Source organism: Leptidea sinapis, chromosome 2 (assembly GCF_905404315.1).
Source record: "Leptidea sinapis chromosome 2, ilLepSina1.1, whole genome shotgun sequence".
NCBI lineage: Eukaryota > Metazoa > Arthropoda > Insecta > Lepidoptera > Pieridae > Leptidea > Leptidea sinapis.
In genome coordinates, this window is record NC_066266.1 from 6,241,046 (window position 1) to 6,264,552 (window position 23,507).

Genomic DNA, 23,507 nt, shown 5'->3' on the forward strand with positions numbered 1-23,507 from the left:
ATAAAGATAATTTATTTTTCTTATATTTATATATTTTTGTGCTGACGGTACAAGCGCGACGGTGAGGTTGAGACTGAATAGTAAAACCTTTACTAATTGATACGAAGACTGTTTAGCGTACTGTGTGTTTGTGTGTCTTGTTGATATGGAAATGAGCTCAAATTATGTGAGTTATTTTATATATAAATAAGTAGTACTTAGAAATAGATTTGAATGAAACTAATAATTTGACGTTTAATACCAATATCATATTATTTTCTTTCCTTTTTTATGACAAAACATGACGGGAGTATTAAGACGTTTACCTGATAGTCAGTGATCAACGCACGGAGTCTTGATTGAACCTAATATTCTGAATTACATTTTAATTGCTCTCGATACTTTAAACATTAACATTTGACTTAACATCTTTTGTCTCAAGGTGACGAGCGTAGTTGTGGTGTCGCTCAGAATTTTTTTAGTTTTTCAAGAATCCTGAGTGGCATTTAATTGTTACGGGCGTATCAATTGCCATCAGCTGAACGTCCTGTCCATCTCTTATTGTCATAAAAAAATATAATGTTAAGGCTCATTGCAAATTACTGCTTGACCACAGAAATTACAGTCGATATGCTCTGCAAAGAATCCTCTCAATGATAAAATCTTTATTTGTTTGAACGCACTAAGCTTTTCAGTTACCAGGCCATGCCATATATTATATATTAAAAATTTAGCATAGGTTACTATAACTCTCCTTAGATATAATATTACTAGCTGACGTACCAAACGTTGTATTGCCATATAAAGTAATTAAAAAAGCAATAATTTAAATTATTGGGGTATAAAAATAGATGACAATCGATTCTCAGACGTACCAAATATGTCGTACATAAAAGTTATCGTACTACAATAATTATTATATTATATTTCCATTGCAATCCGTTGGCGAACAGAGTACTATTAAAATCGTGATACAAAAATAGTTGTAGATCGTATATGGGCGAAAATTTGAAGTTGTATGTATTTTTTAATGCTTAATGATGATAAAATAAAAATATAAAAATGTTAAAAACTAAGAAAAAATGTTTAACGGTGGGTCATATTATATTATACCCTATCATTTAGGTGTCTAAAAATAGATAATGCACACAAAATTTCACACAAATTGGTTCGGCGGTTCTCGGAGGAGTTCGGGAACAAACACCACGACACGAGAATTTTATATTTTAGATGTATAAGTCGGTTGATAGCTCTAGCGAACTTATTTGTCCTGTGCTGGCGTAGTGGTTATTGTTACAAACATCAATTTTTTTATATAAAAAAATAGTTATTTAAAAACACTTCCTGAACTTCAAAATCTAGAGAAAAGGAACAGGCACAACAAGCTTCGCGATTCTTATGTTTTCGATCAATTCTCGTACAATAATAAATATTATATAATTGAATAGCCTGAGGGCGGTCATTCCATTCTCAATCTGTGGTATAATTACGAAAGTTATTTATGTTATAGTAACCTTTACCACACAAACGTATTTTTAAAATTCTTTTGAATTTCGTAATACATTTGTTTTGAACATTATCTGGGATCTTGTTATAAAAGCATATACAATGCCCCACAAAATACTTACTCGACTTAGCCGAGTAGTATGTATTTAAGTTTACGTTTATGGTTATGACAGTTTCTAGCAAATGTATTTATGTGCCTATGTACATACATAACATTATCAAGAATTTATAATTGTGAGGCAAGAAAATCATTTATGTTATTACCTTGAGCACATAAACGTTTTTTAACAAATCTTTTGAATTACGTAACACTTAATTGGATTTGTACATATTCTGTCATACTTCATAAGATAAATAATAGTTTTAAGGGTGAATATATACACTTGTATAATAAAGTCCCAGACTTCAGACATTATCAATAAATTAATTTAAATGTTTAAAAAAAATGGCTCTGTCGTAAATTCTTACGCCGCTTCCTCTCTTTCAGAGAGCCATTTGTTTCCGATGCGGTAGTAGTGTCTAGTATATTAGAGATGGCATTAAAAAGAATTCTAAAGGAATCAATTTTGAGAAAATAAATGCCTTTTATACCATGTTGTAGATGCATAGGTATAATATATCGCCCACCAAATTACTTAATAACTCGACGCATATTATCAATACAATGTTCTACTATTTTAATATTTTCGGGATATGGAATCCCTATTTGTTACACAAAATAATTTATGTTTGTTACAGTAGATCTACAAAACCACTTTTCAATAGCCATTTTCATTTTTTCTCACTACCACCGAGTCGTTGTTGGGCTGCTTATGTTGAGAAGAATGGTCAGGAAACTGAACAATTTCTGTTTTATATGAATATATAGATATACTTACTTTTAATAAATATACTAGCTGACAGACAAACGTTGTTCTGTACATAATAAATAAAATACTGTTTTTATCAATTATTTCGTAAAATGTGATCCCTGTTGCTATAATGAAATTGTCTCACATCAGACCTGTCAAACCATGGGCCAATAAATTCTCTCACAGAAAATATGTCCATACAAAACAAATATTGTAAATAAAAATAATTATGAGTCCCAAATCGAAATAAAAGTATCCTATGTCTCAAGTTGGACTAAACTACACTCCAAGTAATCCCCATTTAAATCCGTTCATTAGTTTAGGAGTCCATCGCGGACAAACAACGTGTCACGTAATTTATATATATTAAGATAAATATGATGTATAAAGCTTATTATTTATAAAATATAAATTTATTAAGTACAGTATATATCTTTAGTTATGAAAAAACTGAAAAAAACGGCGCATTTCTGTAAAAATAATTACATCGATGGTTAATGTCATAACACCAAATCTTGCAATAATTTTTAATAGTTGTATCAAACACCACCTGTTTTCCGACCTCCTGAATTATAGTAAAATTAGATAAGTTATGATGCACTTCTGACCCGAATAACAATCGGACCCTGATTTGGTGCTGCCAACCTAAGTAATATTTTGAAATAAAATTTTTAAACTTATAAAAAGGCCGTATTCTCAGAAGTTGCTTCTAATGAAACAGATTGGCATGACTAGGGGACGTTTAACTACTGCTGAGCTAATCACATCATATTTTGAGGCCTAGGAGGAATCACAGAATACACTTGATATATTCTGTGGCTTATGTAAGAGATGTATATAGAGAGAAAGGTATATAGATTAAAAAGAACTACGCTCGTTCTTCTGATTTCATATTTTAAATAATAGAATTCCTAGTCTTTGGGGACAGTCCTTCACTTCAAGCCACCACCTGCCCTTAATTTGGACTACTCTCACTTCATAAGGCAAAAATTTGAGCTCGCGTGGAGTACTCTTCTCTACTCTGAGCGGGCGCTGCCCCTTAACAGGTTGATTGTCTGCGGTCAAAAGGAAGAAAACTTGTGACCGTAGACAATCAGCTTTATTTCGCTTCAGATGTGAGGAGTGTTAGAGGGCTCAGGTGAGTTTTTAGGTTTGATACCAGAAGCTGATTTCCATCAACGGAAATTATATAAAAAGCTAAATACCACCCGCATCATGGTGACGTCTGGCATTCTTCTATTTACAAGAAAATTCTTGCCTGGAACAGTTACTTTGCGGAATGAATTATTGCCTGCAGTCCTTTAAAGGCCGATAGCGCCTATCTTGACCCCTGGTTTCGTGTATGTCCATGGGCGGTTGCCTCACCTCTCCCTACCATGTGAGCCTCTTGCCCGGTATACATCACATAAAAATCTCACCTTCGTTTAAATTAAATAAACGAGTTTTCCAAATAAATTAGACATAGTTATTATTTTTCTGTCCGCCTTATCAACGAGTCTGTTGTATCGTTATCTTGTTTGCTCGCTGAGATTCTGTGTCGATGATATTAAGATAATTAAGAGACAACATTCAGTATATCGCAATATTAAACTAGTCAGAGATGTAAATATATAACAAACTAGATGCCAACCACTTCAACTGAGTTTTAGATTAGGATTTTGAAATTGGGCAATAAGTGCCCCAGCCGTATAAATTGTATTTTTAAGAGCTTCATGGAAACTATATGTTTTTTTGAAGTGAAACTTCTTTAGGTGCATGAGGATAATTTTTTTACGAATGAAACGCAATACAGCGTCACGAAAATTAGAGACATTTTTGTTCAAGAAGAGGAGGTTTTCGCTCTCTCCCTTGAGGGAGAGAGCGATTGACACCGATTATTTCTTACTCTCGGGCTTCCCTACTAGCCTTGCATCGTGCAGGTTTAGCGCGCGGCCGCTAGTAAGTGGAACATCTTCCCTACTAGCCTTGTATCGTGCAGGTTTACTGCGCGGCCGCTAGTAAGTAGAACATCTTCCCTACTAGCGTTGTATCGTGCAGGTTTAGCGCGTGGCCACGAGTATGTAGAACATCTAATAATATCTAATATTGACAATAAACATTTGGTTTAGAGAACAGATTAGGATAATTAATATAAACGATATTTAAAAATTAGTTTTCCAAAGAAGTTTCACTTCTGACATGTGTACTATGTACGCATGCCATTATTTTTATTGTTTTCAAGGCATTTTAGTGAAAAAAAAACTTGAAATAATATAGTATTCTGTCACGCATTTTTAAATTCCTTGATAATTGTTGTTACATAATATGATATTGCGAAATGATATGGGTTAAAATTAAGATTAAAAATTAAGAAGAAAAAAAAAGGATTTATACTCATACTTGTTTATTTAATAAATATTTGATGTTGCATTTTTGACTTATTTTGAAAAGAGCTTAAGAAACATGATGACTTTACAATCGTTTACTTTTTTATGGAAAAATGATGACAAACGAGCGTACGGGTCACCTGGTGTTAAGTGATCACCGCCGCCCATATTTTCTATCAACTCCAGAGGACTCACAGAGGCGTTGCCAGACTTTAAGGAAGGTGTACGCGTATTTTCGCATGTGCCTTTGTCGTACCGTCCCGGAAACACCGCACAAGGAAGCTCATTCCACAAAAACTACTTGTAGTACGTGGAAGGAAGCTGAAAACCGCACTGTGGAGGACCGCCACACATCCAGGTGGTGGGGATGATATCCCAACTTGTGGCGTGTCCTACGAAGGTGGAATTCAGCGGAAGGAATCAGGTGAAACAGCTCTTCGGAACACTCCCTGCGATAAATGCGTTAGAAGACACACAATGAAGCGACGTCTCTACGCAACGCCAAGTGATCCAGCCGTTCAAAGAGCACTGGGTCTGCTGCTCTACGTTGCACTCGGTCAAATGGATGAGATACTGGGATGCGCCAATTATATGACAGCAATATTCTTGCAAAATGCGATTATATTGACTTAAATATAAGTATGTTTACGTCAATATAATAATACACTTGATTTTGCGTTTATATAGGATAAATTTTTCGCAAAAATGTCACCCCTTTCACCTCCTGATGGAAATACGTAAAATAATAAATAAAAACCCTGTATAAAACCAGCTATAAATTTTATTGGATACCTTGAGAAAAAGGTGCAAATTCTTATGATTATAAAAATTTTCATGAATATACCATTGGTGAACAGTCGTTATACTGTTTCTGTCTTAAATTTCTCTGAAGTTTTTTTTACTCTCAAACCAAACTAGAAACTTACTAAGCTGTTTGATGATGAATATGGATGTTTGTTTCCGAGTAATGGATATTTATATGTATGTTTATTTAAATAAGTATATAGTATTAAATATATCGTTGTCTTGCAACCAACCAATAAAGAATTATTATTATAACCCATAATACAGGCTATGCCTAATTTGGAGCTAGAATTTTTTTGTAAAAGTGTGTCAATACTATTATTACATATTATTATTAAACTGAAATTGTATGACATAGAAACCTCCGTTCGGCATTACAATGCGAAATGATTGAATAATTCTCAAATGAATTCTTGTCAGCTGCGGCGAATGTTCCATCTTGTTCTTATTAACTAATAACAAGCTGACCCGGCAAACGTTGTTTTACCATTTACATTATTTATAGAATTAAACCGTTTCAAAATAAAATTAAAATTCTAAAATAAACGGGGCATAAGTTACTCCTTATTACATCAGCTACCTGCCTATAAAAGTCCCGCCAAAATCGGTCCACCCATTTCAGAGATTAGCCGGAACAAACAGACAGACAGACAAAAATTGTAAAAAATAATATTTTGGTGTACGTACCGTATATATATTTATAGACACTTCAATCTTATTTATATGTATAATTTATGCCGATACATTGAGTTACAATTTAAACTTCTATTACAGACGAATGACGTCCAAGCAAGGGAGGACCCGTCCTCCAAGCCACCGCCACAACCTCCTCCTCCTCATCACAAGTACACACCGCCGTCACAGAAGGAAACCTACGATTTCGTGGCAAACAGAAGTAACAAGAAACGTAATAAGTATGTGTCTTTTACATTAATTGATTGATAATTATTAATAAACTAGCTGATGCTGGCGACTTCGTCCGCGTAGATAAATGGATTTTCAAAATAATAAGCATGTTTGGAATTGAGGATAATCTCATATCCTATTCCAGTTCCGGTTCCCGTTTTCGCTCCCGTTCCCAACATACCATAAGAATCTTATTTCGAGGAAAATTGCGATGCCAAATTCAACCTAATATCAGGGAACCATGAATTTTTCCGGGGTGAAATGTAGCCTATCTTCTTCCCAAAGTTCCAGTCTATCTCTGTACCAAATTATATCAAAATCGGTTCCGTAGCTACGGCGTAAAAGCGTAAAAAAAGTTGCATTTCCATTTATTATATTAGTAGGGCACTATTCAAAAGTAAGTAAAATATACAACATTTCGTTGAATTTATTCTTATCGTGCTCACGGGGGAGTAGAAAGTTTAAAGGGTTTTAACTATTTTTATAAAAGAGGGGTCAAACGGGCAAGAGACTTGATAGAAAGTCAACGCTCATGGATAGCAATACAAAGAGATGTGTTGTTGGCCTTTAAGTTGGGAGTATGATCTATGCGTGAAGTTCCCTAAACCATCTGTTCGCGAAAACTGCAGCCGGTTAAAAGTTTCTCGCAAAACGCCTGGTGGTAGAAAGCCAGACGTTAAGGTGGAATGCAGAAGTTGGTATCAACCCCAACAGCACCTCTGAGCACTCCCCGTGATATAATGCTCTACGCAATGCCGAAGAATCATGCCAATCGGAGATGACTTGATCGTCGATGATTTTAGCCACTCTTCGTTGTATGCGGAGTACTCCATGTGAGGACGAATTTGCACCTTATAGAGTACCAGGTGGTGGCTTGAACAGCAGAACCGTATTACCGAGAACACCAAGCTTTTAGAGGCCAGTTTGGCCTTCTCTTTCAAGTGACCAGGGAACTGAACGTCGCTCGCTATATGATGCCGAATTTGCCGATACACATGACGAAGTTAGAGGAGAGATCTCTAATCGAGAGGATACGACACAAAAGAAATTGGACTACTCCGTTAAATGTTATACGTGATCACACATAAAAGTATACGCTTTGAATTGAGAACCGCCACAGTTTATTTCGTTGCTTAAAAATACTAACGCAGAGATGTAGACTAAAATATAAAATAAAATGCATCATAATCAAGATGTAGGTATTATTTTCTTCAGTTGACTTCAGTTTAGCAATTTTAGAGAAATTTACAAATTATTTTATAAAACTTTATTAGTTGAAGGTAATTAATGCCTAATAATTAAGTAATTGTGTTCAATTAAAGATTACAAGACGTATCGTTAGTATGACTAAAGTAATTATTTATGTAATTCGATCACATGCAAATTGCAGAAATTATTGCCGTCATTAATATATGAGTATTTCAATTAGCTTCAGAAAACCTGTTTCTTTTTAGAGTTTCATTTTAGGGTTCTGTATTCAAAACGGAACCATTAGGATCTAATTAACTACAAACAGTGGAGTTTACCAGCGGGAGCCTCATTTGCAAAGGAAGCCAGCTAGATTATGGGTCAACGGCGCCTTTTTCTGCCGAGAAGCAGTAATGTGTAAACATTACTGTGTTTCGGTCTGAAGGGCGCCGTAGCTAGTGATATTACTGGGCAAATGAGATTTAGCATCTCAAGGTGACGAGCGCAATTGTAGTGCCGCTCAGGGTTTTTGGGTTTTTCAAGAATCCTGAGCGGCACTGAGTTACCATGAGCTGAACGTCCTGCTCGTCTCGTCCCTTATTAAATAACACCACGCTCTCTGCCCATATATTTAAACTTTAACCGAGTGTTAATTACCTGCGTTAAAACACCAAATATATTTTTAAAATGAAACTTTTATTACATCACCTTAAATATTTTCGTCCTTCTATCGCAAGTCACATTACAGGCCGCCGAGAAGTAGTGGTGTAATTGAATGAGGTTGAATTAAGGTTGGCCAAGTGGTTTTTTTATACATATATATATATATGTAAATAAATATTTCATGAATTATATTTTTTTTTCTTTTCATTATCATACTGATATTACATAATATGTTATTGTGTGAAAAAAAGTTTCACATGACGTATCGTGGATTCATAAAACATAATAAAAAAATAACTGTGTTATTTTTTTATTTATTTATAGCATTGGCAATGAGACCATAAGATAAAACCAAAATATTGTAATGCAAGAAGAATATTTAATCATATTTCACTATAGGCTCACTTTTATAAGGTTTAGGTATTAACCGTTTACATAATATTAGACGGTTTCCAGCTGGATGTTCTCATTAGACACAATTTTGTAGAGGATTTATTCTAAAGCAAAATGTATTGGTATAAAGATATGATGATAAAAAACAAAGAATATGCAAAATGTTTACAATATCGTTGACAACACTGTCAATACAATGATAATTCTGAAGTTTTCCGAATGACAAGCTGCCTTGCAAATGAACGCGGGAAACGTTATCAATCCGAATAAACCATTCGTAAGGAAAATGGCTATTTGTAAACATTTTACATATTTTTTGTTTATGCTTAGTTATAACTTTATGCCAATTTTATTTGTAAGGATTTTTTTAATTATAAAAACCCAGTTAATTAAATAACAGTATCAAATGAAATTGTATATAAGTGTGTGGATTTTTTTATATTATTCCGGTGATACTGGTTAAAATATAAGCCCAAAATAATAAAAATGACCTGAAGTATAATTTATCTTGTTTTCCAGCTTAATAGAAGCCACGGGTCACCTGGTGAAGGGGTGCCTTGGAGGTGGTATCCTCGGCATTCACGAAGCCTTCATGAAATGCGGCCTGTGGACTTCTGTCTTTGTCACTATTGTTTTTGGTTTCTATATTTCCTATTGCTTGCATGTAAGTATACCTTATAACTAAACCCAATAGATTACTTCTAATATCACATATATCACTGGTATTGTCAAGGTCATGGTATTAGTTTGTAAAGTCAAAGTCAAATAAACTTTATTCGGTTATAATTAGGTTTAAACTTAGCGATTTTGAATCGTCACTACAAATATTTCTTTTAAATTACTGAATTTAGCATATTATGTTCGTAAAAAGTTGAGCTCGTGAGAAGAGATATAAGAAACGGAACGGCCACTCATTTCAATCAAATAGAGTATTACACAATGGCTGTAATACATATAAATAATTATTTTGTAACGAATTAACTGTAAAAAATATAAGTTATCGTATATTAGATGGACCTTTAGAGCTTGATCTCAATGTTTTTGTGAAGGATACTTCGTGAACATGATGGTCGTGATTACTATCACAATTAGTAATCGCATCCAACAAATACAATGATTTATGAACTATTATAGGTCAACCTGGCACCACAAGCATCACCCGTTCACGAGTTGACGCATGGACCAGCCGCCGTTCCCTTCGCATATATTTGAGGGAAGCAGAGCTTAGACGCGAGAGGAAAAGCGGCTTAAGTAGAGTCTAGTGCTGGCAGTGTCCTTGAGGCTGATGAAATGCCTCTTCATCTCCTCTGCTATTGCGGCCCACTAATGCATAAGCGTAAAACCATCCTTGGTGACTATACCCTGCTCTAAGATGCTGTTTGGTCTACTCGCGTCAAGAAGATACTGCGGTTCGTAAAGGTGGCAGGGCTTGACGACGAGCTATAAGTATGAGTGGCAAACACAATAGTTCTATTATGGACGCGGTGTTACTAGGACTCATTAGTCCTTCTCTTCCAAGTGACAACAAAACTGAACGTCTCTTTATATATTGAAGCCTAGTATGCCGATACTAGCTGCGGCAGTTAGTGAAGTAATCTCGAGTTGAGGGTATATGAAACAGAGGTTCTGGGTGAACGCACAAACTTCTGTCATCTTAGGGTTTATTTGGCCTAAATTTTGCAACCCTCTGAATAAATTGCCACCTTCTCCAAATACATTATTAATAACAGTTCAGTGCCGACCTATTTATTGCATATATGAAGCCTTGAATTGGGTTTTGAGAGATTTTTAGCAATCATCTAGCAAGAGTACATATTTCTACAGAAGGTTGCTAACAGATGCCCATGGTGCGCTAGCCAAGAGTCGTCATTCCGAGGGAATAGAACATTCCACCTCCTTCCTTTGGCACACGTGGCGGTAGTCTCTCATAGTGCCTACTTAGTAATTAATACAATTTGAATATATTAACGAAAAAGATAACTTTCTTTTTAAGCATTGGCCATCAATGTTAAATGCCTTCGTGTATGTTTTTTTCTATGATATTTTCTCCTACTAAGATTTAGAAATCATAAATATTTGTAGAGATTTAGTTCCTGCTTTCGTAGCGAAATACCCTAAAATTCGCTAACACAGAAGATCATTCAGCAGTAATGTATTTAAATCCAGTTTTTTTCAGATTCTTGTGAATTCAGCACAAACTTTGTACCAGAGGCTACATATTCCAGAGATGTCATTCCCTGATGTGGCGGAAGCTTCACTAGAGCACGGGCCGTTCCCGAAGCTTAGGAAATACAGCAAATGGTTCAGGTAGGTGCAGTTGTTGTTTTTTGCGACATATACAACTATTTACACGATTCGGGATCGGGAGCATGTAGGTCATCTGATTAGCTCCCTATTAGCATAAGACTAGTGGCAGGAGAGCAGGTATGTGTAATTTGTTGAAGATACCCAGCAAAGAAGAATTAAATGCACAAATTACCGATGTACCAACATTTATAGAAGATGTGGGAGAGAGTGGGGGAACAAACCCGAGATCATTAATTATTCGCTTAGATAGACTGTGACAGCTGTGAAAATGTGGAAGTAAAATTGACAGTTAAGCTCTACTTTGAGCAATGCACGCACACTAACACAAATTGTCATACAAATTGCGAGTGTAAGCACGTAGCTTGTCATGAACACAGAAGTAATAAACCTGGCCTGTTTTCATCGCTTGTCTAGCAGCAAGAGGCTCTATCTCGTCATTCAGATGGTTGGCTATATTTTAGCACTAATCAAATTTGTAAAATGAATCCCAGAATGATCACTTATTAATGGCCCAATAACCCATCTGGAAGTTTTTCATCATCTTCACCATCTCAAAAAGAATTCTAAAGGAATGAATTTTGAGAAAATACGTTCATAAATGTCGTTGAATTCGGTGGCATGTGGTGTGATTGTGTGCCCGTCTCCCTGATACTTAAAGTTTTTAAGTTTTAAAATGTTGTTGATAAACATGCAAATACATTACAGGTATGCAGTCGATGTGATAATTTGCATAGACCTGTTCGGAGCCTGCTGCGTCTACCAGATAATAATAGCAAAGACCATCAAGGAAGTGGTGGAGAACTCCACAGACATCCAAGACCTGGGCCAGCTACGGCTGTACATCCTCGCTCTGCTGGTGCCGTTCTTGCTGTTGTGTATGATCACGACGCTCAAATATTTGGCACCATTCTCATTGATTGCTGATGTTTTCATCGGTGAGTTTGATCAGATGGAGAGGCTTTTTCACAATTATGTTACCCTGGTGCAGTTACTTATTCACTACATATATATTTTTGAAGAGAAATCTTCTTTAGCATCGTTGTTATTTCAAAGTCAATGAAACGAAAAAGCGCGACAGCATAAAGAGACAGAGACATAAATACAACAAATTTAACGTGGGAGAAAATGAGATAGGATGCATTATACAGTGGCTTGGTACCAGGCGATCATAGTTGAAGAAGAGATTGTCTTATGTTTGACGCGAGTATACCTTAATATATTCTTATGTAATGCGCATGACGTGCTACAACATAGACACCAGGAGAACAAAAAACTGTCAGTCAAGTTTCAAAAAGTGTAATTAGACATTAGAACATTAATTTTATTTTAAACATTTTCAAATCTTTACAAATTTCTATAAATATGTGCGTTTTGTTCAATACCGTCTTATTGGTAAACGACAAGGAAGCGGTCCCGCGCCCAGTAAGTCCTACTTTGATACAATCCCATTAATACCCCACTCCCACACAGCACAGAGTAATTTTCATGTTTCTTGTCATTGCATTTAGGCAGGATTTAAAATAGTTAAATATTTATTAATTATTCTGTTATTTTCAACTACAACAATTGTCTGCATATATCCGATCTTAGCCAGGACTGAGTTTTGGGATTAAAATATTAGCTGTAAAATATTTTTTTACCTTCATTAGACAAACGTTAAAGAATAGTTTTTTTTTAATAATTCTATAGATGTTTGTTGTATATTTTCTGGGATCCTAGTAAACATTTAACATACTTACATAATTGTTTTGCAACACACTCATTAGTCCTTCTCTTCCAAGTGACAACAAAACTGAACGTCTCTTTATATATTGAAGCCGAGTATGCCGATACTAGCGGCAGTTTGGGGAGTAATATCGAGTTGACGGGATATGAAACAGAGAGATTTTCTGGGTGAACGCACAAACTTATGTCATCTTAGGGTTAAATTGGACTTAATTTTGCCACCCTCTGAATAAATACCCACCGTCTCTAAATACATTATTAATAACAGTTCAGTGCTGACCTATTCATTGCATGTATGAAACCTTGAATTGGGTTTTGAGAGATTTTTAGCCATCATCTAGCAAGAGTCCATATTTCTACAGAAGGTTGCTAACAGATGCCCATGGTGCGCCAGCCAAGAGTCGTCATTCCGAGGGTATAGAACATTCCACCTCCTTCCTTTGGCACACGTGGAGGTATTCTCTAATAGTGCCTACTTAGTAATTAATACAATTTGAATGTACTAACGAAAAAGGTAACTAATCACAGAAGCAATGCCGGCCTTTTAAAAGGGTGCTTTTTTATGTCCTATAGTCCTAGAAATACCGCACAAGGAAGCTCATGTCACAGCTGGGTACATGGGAGAAAGTTCCTGGAAAACCGTACTGTGGAGGAACGCTACACATCCAAATGATGAGGATAATATCCTAACTTACGACGAAAGTAGAATTTGGCGGCTGAAATCAGGTTATACAGCTCTTCGGAATCCTCCCTACATTTAAATTAACATCTCTATGTTCAGTTGTTTGCGTCGTGGCAACAGTGGTGTACGGTCTACGATCAGCTCCACCCATCAGCACAGTGCCTGCCTGGAAGGATGCCGTGGGCTTCTTCGAGTTCAGTGGGATCGTGATCTTCAGTATGGAGGGTGTAGGAGTCACGCTGCCCATCGAGAACAACATGAAGGACCCCAAGAAGTTTCCCATCGTTATAGCTTTGGGTTAGTGTTTGCTGTTGGAAGTTTTTTTTATGGCAATAATGGGCGAGCAGTACCGTCAGCTTAATGAAGAAATGTTTTCGTTCGACAGTTTTGTGTCTAAATTACTTCTAAAGTCCGACTACCACGGAAAAATCTTTTTATTTTTTGGATTTATAACGATTGGTATCTGCTGTGCTTCAACTAGATACCGCACTACCTAAGAACAAAAGCGTTTTTTTTACTGAAACTATTAGATGCTTGTGTGCGTGGCTTCTCGACCCTCAATGGCATCTTTAAAATTTTGTAACATTTGCTTCGTTTTAATTTACATTGAAATTAATAAAATACTTACTGATGATATGTGATCCCAGTGTCTTTGCTATTTCTTGTAGTATTATTTTTTCAAAGTTAAACTGTGCAACCCGGCATTTTAGTTTCAATTATTAGCAATGTTTAACAGAACATGCGGCAGGTCAACGTCACACATTATTCGAGACTTGCTCGAATACGCCCACTTACGCGTAGTATTTGTTGCCGCACTTTGCGACCACACGTTTAGCCTATGACACTCACAAACTCTATAATAGATATTAGTTTAAAGTCTTTTATTTTATGTATATTTTGTTATTGTTAAGTGTAGTTTTTTTATTTTTTTATTTTCACTGAGTGTATATTCTAGCTGTCACAGAATGTGACGAACAATTCCTTTTCATCGTATAGAATGTGCACAAACCCGATGCAAACTAAATAAATTTGAAAAATAGACGCTTTTGCAAATGCACTTCAGCAATTTTATAATTCGCCATCTTGTCATTCATTGATCAATGTTATCGTAGTAATACATAATGACGGAATTTCAGCAGTCTAAGGCTGAGATCCATATAGCGTACTTAGACTTTGCTCAGACTTTACTTACGGCTTACACTCGGCTAAGTTTTCATCATCAACAGCCGGAAGATAATGGAATGGACAAAGGACAAAGGCAAATCCCGAAAAGATATCCACGACGACCGGTCCTGCGCTGCCCTCATCCAACGTATTTCAGCGATCTTAACCAGATCGTCAGTTCATCTTGCGGGGGCCTATCAACACTAGGTCTTCCGGTACGTGGTCGCCATTCGAGGACCTTACTGCTTCAACGGCCATCTGCTCTTCGAGCTATGTGCCCTGCCCGCTGCCACTTCAGTTTGTTTGGCAGTGAGCAGGGCACAAAAATATTGAATGCACACACCAAATGATTAATTTGTTTTATTATAAGTATTTTATTGCCTGAATAGATAATGTAATAAACAGTAATGTAAAAGTGAATGGCCTGCAAAGTCTTGTTGCCTCGCAGGAATGACGATCGTCCTCTCGTTCCTGATCACTGTGGGGTTCTTCGGCTACTGGGGCTTTGGTGAGCAGTCCATATCACCAGTCACACTCAACTTTCCCAATGATGTGTAAGTTACGTAATAATGTTATAAAAAAGTAACTTTCAGCTTATTACCGGTGGTTTCTCAAAACAAAGAATCTATATATAAAGAATGAATCTATATTGTTTTACCTTAATAGTTATAAAAAGCTGCTCACAGCTCTTGTTCTTTTTATCAACAATAAGGGATAAGACGAGCAAGACGTTCAGCTGATGGTTATTAATACGCCCTGTATTACAATGCAGTGCCGCTCAGGATTCTTGTGATGTTAAGTCTTATTTGCACAGTAATTTCACTAGCTAAGGCGCCTTTCAGACCAAAAGACAATAATTACTACACACTACAATAATTAGACACATTACTACTTTACGGCAGAAAAAGGCACCGTTGTGGTACCTATAATCTAACCGGCAACCTGTGCAAAGAAGCCTTGGTAAAATTCCCTTGGTCGCCTCTTACGGATACCTTTGGGCCTGGTACATCTTTTTATGCCCCGGGGAAGCACAGGGCGATAATTTTACGCCAGGGTGAGTGGGAGCTAGTAATGACGTTGCTTTAAAGAATCGAAAGTAGCGCTCCCGCAATTTAATCGCCATCCGCATTGCGCGAAGGGCCTCGGACAAAATAACGTATATAGCTAGTTTAGTAATTTAGTATAGATTTAGCTTCCCTCATGAAGATAATTAACAGGCGAACAATCGATTTAAATTCTTTCATATCTATTTGGATTTAATTTTGATATATATATTTCCAGTTTCCCAATGGTGCTGAAATGTTTGATGGGTTTCATGATATTCATCACATTCGCGCTCAACTTCTGGGCTCCGTTCAACCTGGTCTGGTTCTACGTGTCCAAGAAACACGACCCCAAGAAACATTGGATCTGGGAGCGAGTGTACCGCGCTACGTTCGTCACCGTAATAACAGCTATTGCTATTGCCTTCCCGAATATTGGAAACCTTATGGGATTGGTGAGTTAGATTTAGCTATCGAGTGTTAGGTTAGTGAGAATATGTTTAAATGAGCTCAAGAATTGATTGACATCTTATAGATATGAATCATTTCACCACGGCTGTGTCCTCTGAAAACTTAACCACCCACTTTTTTACCTACTAAGACGTTAAAAGGGGTTTCTTAATGTGTTTGATGATTTTTTTTATGAAAATATGGGATGAGACGAGCAGGACGTTCAGCTGATGGTCATTAATACGCCCTGCCCATTACAATACAGTGCCGCAATACGTACAGGATTCTTGGAAACCTCAAAAATTCTGAGCGGCACCTCAATTGCGCTCGTCTCCTTCAGACATAAGATGTTAAGTCTTATTTGCCCAGTAATTTCACTAGCTAAGGAGCCTCCCACTGGTGCTAATTTTGGCAGCGTATAGTAGTGCGTTATATTCCGATAAATAGTTGAAATACATATTAATTTATTTCATACGTGTAACAGTTATTGGGATCTGGGTAGGGCCGTTCAATCGTAATTATTGGACTGCTCACGATTGAACTGAACATGAGGGTATGTATGGATTTGTTTTGGCTGGATGTTTTGGTTTGTAAATGCTTCTATTCATCGATATTGTCCTAAGTACTAAGTAGGTTTCGTCGTAAAACCATATCATCTTACAAAGAAATTTTCTTGGTACAAAATACCAACTAGATAGACTAGAAGACACCGGGATACTATAGCTGTGTCTTTTTCTGTTCGATGCAACCAGCAGACATTCTCCACAACCGAATATAACGTTAAAATCTGAAAACACGTACGCAAATACACAAATAAATGTTTTAGCCACACTATGGAATTGTATACTGGCTGCACCTCTAATTCTCGAGCCGATAAGACTAAGAGATCTTCAAGCTTTGAGTATATCCCACCTGAAAGGTTGGAAACGTAAACAAATAAACGTACCAGCGGGAGGCTTCTTTGCTCGATTATAGGTACCACAACGGCGCCTATTTCTGCCGTGAAGCAGTAATGTATAAGCATTACTGTGTTTCGGTCGAAAAGACGCCGAACCTAGTGAAATTATTGGGTAAAATTACTGGCATATTCATCATCCGGGGATTTTTATATATTTATTGTTAATATACCATTTTTAATACCTATTAAGTAAATTTTATCATAAATCAATTCGTATTTTTTTTTAACTTACACGAGTCTAAATGTTTTAAGTAATTTTGGTGCATCAATTTACATATATTGTATAAATAATAGTGTCAAATGCTGAATCTGTTTACAGAAATATAGATTAAAAAGAGTGGCAAAGGTTACTTGCAACCTCTCCCTTTTAAGACTCAACTTTTCCGAATTGGTAATAAAATATTTGGCATTCATAAGTGTAATTTTGCATACGTGAATTAATGATTTTTCTTTCTTTCTTTCATATTACTTACTGTCAGGTCTTGCTTCCCTTCTTATCGTAAATAATTATAAATACAATAAGGCTATCCATGTTTCTTAATACAAATATCTGTTTTTTCTTTAAGCTTGGCGCCTTTGCGTTATCCAATATGGGCTTCATATTCCCTGCAGTAATCGACCTGTTAGTCATTTGGACCGACCCTGGCTTGGGCAAGTGGAAGTGGAGGTTGTGGAAGAATTGTTTGATATTTGTTACTGGAATACTGTTGTTCTTCGCCGGTACATACTCCAATTTAAAAGGGTTGATTGCGAATTTGTAAAAAATACGTAATGTTATCACGGATGAGTACAAAAAGAAGGACTCCGCGCCGTGATATTAGCAAGTGAAGCACCGTTATGCTAGTGTGTGTTCGGTTACGGGGGATACTAGTTACACAATTTTTTCTTCCTTGAATAATCATATATGGCCACAAATACTTATATAGTATCGTATTTACACTATTTCAAAACGCACGACGGCATTTTTAAAATATTTTATTGAGACGCAAACTGATCTGTCACAGACGATGACAATTCTCATAATGGCCGCCTATCGGCCTGTAGTAGTGTAAGTGTGTGTGGGGCTATGTATTTACACGTTAATCGGCTTGTTTTGGTGCTACACTGTTATGTAAGGTGACACGGAGTCCTTATTTTTTTACTAGTCCGTGAATGTTATATTAATTAAGCTGTTTGTGTCAAATGCTTCTTCAAATGTAAATAAAGATCAACATAGAAACTACAAAATACATTTAGAACTTTACTTTTTTTTTAATGTAGCTAATACGTAACATTTAAGATAATAAATGAAACTAAAATAAATGAATCACAAGTTTTATTAACTCGTATTATTTTAAATAAACTATATAGAATAAGTTAACTTGGAAAGGCCCCCATACTTGTTATAAATGTTCACGACACTGTAAGCATACGAAACAACAAAGACATCATAACAAGAAGATAAAAGATTGAAATATTGTCTAATATCTTTACCTTACCTTTAATATTTTGTAATAATTATTTAAAATATTCGCATTTACTTGTAAGTAAAATTTTAAATAATATAACTGCATTTTCAAATGCATTTATCGTAAATAGTTATTGAAATTTAAACTTTAACAACATTTATTTTCAGGAATCAAATTTCGAAGTGAAGAATCATCTATCAAATTTAAACGTCCTTTTCACGTTAAACACTTTAATTTATTTGATTTTGGCGATGCCTATATATTAAAATACTTTCAAACAATCCTTAATCTCTACTTAAATGGAACAATTGGTGTTAATTTTGAGCAAAATGTAAGCTATTCTTACAACGAGACAAAAAATAGTTACATCTTACGTAATAGATTGGTGATTTGAAAGAGACCATTGATTGAATTTTTAATAAATATTCAAAACAGTTAAGCAAGATAAAAATGCTTTAGAAATACAAAAATACCTATACAAGACAATATTTTGATAAATTGTGCGTTTTATAATATGAATGTTGTTCTTATCAGGAGTATGCGTAAACTTGTTTTGTGACATTTTTATCGATAAAAGTTGGAATATGACTATGTTTATTAGACGTAGTTCCTTAAAATCGTTCCAAGCCACAAACATCACATTTTAAAGAATTCGTGTGTTTAAAGATTAATAAATGTTGGTGTAATCCATACATGTGGGTTGGGCTACTAAGTCATGATGTCGTTAAAAGAGTGACAGTAGGGCTGCCATTTTTTATCAGTCTGTTAATATGAATCATGTGACCAGTTTTGTGTTCTTAACTCAATTTCGACATGATTGTGGTATGGAACGTTTTTCTGGAATTACGTCCAATTGTGAGCTAAAATACAAATGCAATAAATACATAGATATAGACCTAATTAATTATTAATAAATAGTATTCTTATATTTTTCATGTCACCAATCTAATAATAATAATCTATACAGTATCAATCCATCCGTCCAGTAAGAGAGTCTCAACTTCTATTCTCCCATGACGTCTTCATATTGTTTCCTGAAGCAGTCTCCGACCGGGAAGAAGTCCCAACAGCGCTGGGTGTACATATTCCAGACAAATGTCTCTTGACCTGTTAACATTTTATTTCAACAATTTCAATCTTAGATTATTTATACATCTACACACAATATGACAGCTGTGAAAACGTCGAAAAAATTATGGTTAGAACTAACATCTATTTAGAGCAATTCACGCACACTAACACTAATTGTCTTACAATTCGCGAGTGTAAGACGTAGCTTATCACGCACACTAAAGTAATAAAACTGGCCTGTTTTTATCAATTGTGTAGCAGCAAGAGGCTCTACCTGGGCGTATAAAATATCTAAGATTTCAACTAAATTCCACTAGAATATAAGTTAGTTTCTAGAGTTTCCTAGCCAAAGGAAATAATGGGAACCTTATAACTACGACTGTTTTGCTTTCATCCGTTGTTCTGTCTGTCTTCAGTTTATGAGATGCAGCCTGCATCTCATAAACTGAATTATTTAGATAGATGTCTTTATGGAAGACCTCCTCTTCCAACAAACCATCTTACGGGTCCCCTAATGTTAAGTGATCACCGCCGCGAACAACCTTTTGCAATACTAGAAAAATAACAGGATGTATGTGCTTTCTTTAAAGTGCTCATGTCGTGTTGTCCTGAAAACACCGCAATATTCAAATTTTCAAGAATCCTCAACGGCTCCGCATTGTAATGGACAGGGCGTACCAAATACCATCAGCTGCTTATCCTTTATTTTCATAAAAAATATGTTAAGTGAATCACACTACAACCACTCTGTCAGTAGTGTAGTAGCTAAGAAGACGAAATGAAGCCATAGTTTTGGAAACATATACAATAAAATATGACATAATATATGTACTGACCAGTGTATTCGGTGTCGGGTTTGTTTATGAGGTGCATGAGGAAGAACATGTAATTGGCAAGATTATGCTCGCGCTGCACGTGCGTGTCAAACCCATGCGGCACCTGAAAAGTTAAATCCACATTATTATAATATAATCCAACTAGCTGACCCGACGGACATTGTTCTCTACATCATGTATATAAAAATGAATTGCTGTTCGTTAGTCTCGCTAAAATAAAGCAACAATTTTGTTTTTCCTTTGATGTGTCCTCCGTCGTTCATAAATCAAATTGAAAGAATAGTTTAAAATGAATAACTAATTAGAATTTGTATCCGTCTAACTTTCTCAGGAGGTAAAAAATAAACTTAATTTTATATACAGAACAACGTCTGTCGGGTCAGCTCGTAATAAATAAAATACTGCTTTTTTACGAATATGTCAATAATATTTCATAACATCAAGAATTGTTTCGTAAAATATGATCCCTGTTATTATAATGAAATTATTTCACATCAGAACTGTCAACCCGTGCGTCAATAAGAAAATAATATGTCCATACAAAACAAATATTGGAAATAAAAATAATTATGGGTCCCAAATCGATATAAAAAGCTATCGTAGTCTCAAGTTGGACTAAAATCCGTGCATTAGAAGGATTCCACTGTAAGCAAATCAAATCAATCACTTTATTCATGTAGGTCACGGAAATGACACTTATGAAAGTAAAAAAAAAAATCTTATTGAATCTACCGCTACTTCGTAAAGGGTTGAGCTTATGAGAAGAAGTAGCAAGAAACTCATTATACACCATACTTTTGTTTTGAACATTTTCTGGGATCTTGTTGTAAAAGCATATACATCGCCCCACAAAAGACTTACTATCTCGGCTTAGCCGAGTAGTAGGCATTATAAGTTTGTTTGTCCCTGGTGTTAACATTATGGTTATGACAATTTCTAGCAAATTAACTTCGCTCACTTGTATTAAAATTTACAATTCTATTCTACTCGTATCTATGAACCGTTTTAATATAGCTTGTTGTAGGACATTACCTTATCAAAGTAATCCTTATTGATGCCACAGATGAAGCAGTTCGACTCCATGTCTTCCTTCACCGACTCGAGCTGGTCACGCAGTTCTCCGAATGCGTCGATAATCAAACCTGTGACATTACAAAGTGATATAAAAATAAAATATTATCATAAGATCATTCATACGCATAGATAGACTGTGAGAGCTGTGATAACGTTAAAAATAATTGAAGTAGACTGTTAACCTCTATTTTGGGCAATGCACGCACTAACACAAAGTGACATACAAATCGCGAGTGTAAGACGTAGCTTGTCAGGCACACTAAAGTAATAAAGCAATTTATTTAGTGGTTATCAGATATGGCACAAATGTATTTAGAATTCTCAAACCACGGGGATTTTAAAATTGTACACCATAAAAATCAAATTTTTAAGCGGAGGTACGGGTACTTCATATCAAGAACTTGAATGTTGGAAGCCATTATGTAGATTTACCACTAGATTGGGCGCTATAAAAAAAATGTTAATTTTTTATCGGCCATCTCGCTTTTTGTTTTTTCGTTTCGAGCAGTAATATGACGACGTTAACCCACTGGTTAACGTCGTCATATTATATCATCCGGTGCAAAGGAGCCTCCCACTGGAGGCTTATGGGTACCACAACGGCGCCTATTTATGCCGTGAAGCAGTAATGTGTAAGCATTACTGTGTTTCGGTCTGAAGGTCACCGTAGCTAGTGAAATTACTGGGCAAATGAGACGCAGTTGCAGTGCCGCTCAGAATTATTTAGTTTTTCAATAATCCTGAGCGGCACTGCATTGTAATGGGCAGGGCGTAGCAATAACCATCAGTTAAATGTCCTGCTCATCTAGTCCCTTTTTTACATAAAAAAAAAATATTAATATACTTTCTCAAAAATTCAGCTGCCGAGCTATTGCGGTTTATGAGATACGACCCGCTGACAGACAGGTGGACGGACGGATAGCGGAGATATAGTCATAAGGGTTAGATTTGTCGATTATCATGGCTCAGCTAAACTTAATCATGTATCTACAATCTTTTGCCATGGAATAACTATTATAAGAGACAGTTGATTCACTGTCTTCATAATTACATATTTGACGTACCTACAGTCACTGTGCGATATTCAAAGTATGGCAAAGTAAAATTCCAATAATACAGTAACGGAGTAACATTTTGCAACGGTATATTTTTGAATTAGGCGATATATTGCTATATATCCATATCTATATATATTGCTATATATCTAACCACTATGTATAAACAGTGGCTACCGATCCTACCTACTAAGCTAGAGGTCCCGGGTTCGAATCCCGGTAGGTGCAAACATTTATATGATGAACGATATGATGGTGTTTATATGTATTTATGTTTGATTAAGTAAGTACATTGTATATTGTATTAAATATATCGTTGTCTTGCGACCCATAACACAGGCTATATGCTTAATTTGGGGCAAGATATTTATTGTAAAAGTGTGTCAATATTATTATTATTATTGCGGAAAACCATTATTATCCAATCGTTATGAGCCTACTTGAGTATTAATTCCGCTAAGGTTCGTCTTCAATCGTGCAAGATTTCGGCGATTCAACCTCTCCTGAGGATGCCTCATGTGAAGATGAAACACATGTCGAATTGATTACAACAATTGGATTTTTGCAACGGTACTATCAAGTCAATAGCAGAGCAAGAGATTATAGCGTAAAATTAGAACGTACCCTGCAGAATGGCGAGAAGAATAATGATGACGAAGAAGAAGAAGGAGATGTCGAAGATGATGCGGTACACCTCGGAGTCATCACCGTCGGGCGGCTCCAGCTCATCACCGATACCACCGCCAGCGCGGACTCCCTTGTACAAGTTGAACACGAAGCACTGGAAAGAATGGAACACAAGTTATAGTAGATATCTGATACATCACTGTCTAATGTTGGTCGTTACACTGAAGGCGATAGCAGCAATAGTGAGAATAAGAAAGCCGAGAGTGTAATGACCAATATTACATCTTTAAACAGATGCTCAAATTTGAACCAACCATCGGATGCGATCTGATTGCGGATGATAATATGTCGAATTGTCCATCGCACAAAACTAAGTAACCAGATGCAGTGTTGCTGGAAAGTCCAGGGTGC

The 23,507-nt window shown here is 35.9% G+C and overlaps 2 protein-coding genes across 7 annotated transcripts in view; one reads left to right on the top strand and one right to left on the bottom strand.

The window, feature by feature from the left end:
- Positions 1–109: 109 nt before the first annotated feature.
- LOC126976080 (proton-coupled amino acid transporter-like protein pathetic) lies at positions 110–18,303 on the top strand. The gene is made up of 9 exons (XM_050824266.1): positions 110–166; positions 6,281–6,420; positions 9,176–9,320; positions 10,833–10,963; positions 11,669–11,898; positions 13,470–13,667; positions 14,983–15,088; positions 15,816–16,032; positions 17,552–18,303. The coding sequence occupies exons 1-9, from the start codon at positions 146–148 to the stop codon at positions 17,744–17,746; spliced, it is 1,383 nt and encodes a 460-aa protein (XP_050680223.1). The 5' UTR covers positions 110–145; the 3' UTR covers positions 17,747–18,303.
- Positions 18,286–23,507, bottom strand: part of LOC126975416 (ryanodine receptor) — a 189,105-nt gene continuing 183,883 nt past the window's right edge. For all 6 annotated transcript variants that reach the window (XM_050823328.1, XM_050823310.1, XM_050823312.1 and 3 more), the window contains 4 exons: positions 23,094–23,250; positions 21,373–21,482; positions 20,341–20,443; positions 18,286–19,540 (listed from right to left, as the gene is read on the bottom strand). In XM_050823328.1, the coding sequence (XP_050679285.1) occupies positions 19,437–19,540; positions 20,341–20,443; positions 21,373–21,482; positions 23,094–23,250 (474 nt within the window). In that variant the 3' untranslated portion in view covers positions 18,286–19,436. The remainder of the gene's footprint in view (positions 19,541–20,340; positions 20,444–21,372; positions 21,483–23,093; positions 23,251–23,507) is intronic.

Coding starts and splice junctions, on each gene's coding strand:
- LOC126976080 (XM_050824266.1), top strand. CDS start 146: ATGGAAATGAGCTCAAATTAT. Junction 9,321..10,832: donor ATATTTCCTATTGCTTGCAT/GTAAGTATACCT, acceptor AGTTTTTTTCAG/ATTCTTGTGAATTCAGCACA. Junction 16,033..17,551: donor TTGGAAACCTTATGGGATTG/GTGAGTTAGATT, acceptor TTTTTCTTTAAG/CTTGGCGCCTTTGCGTTATC.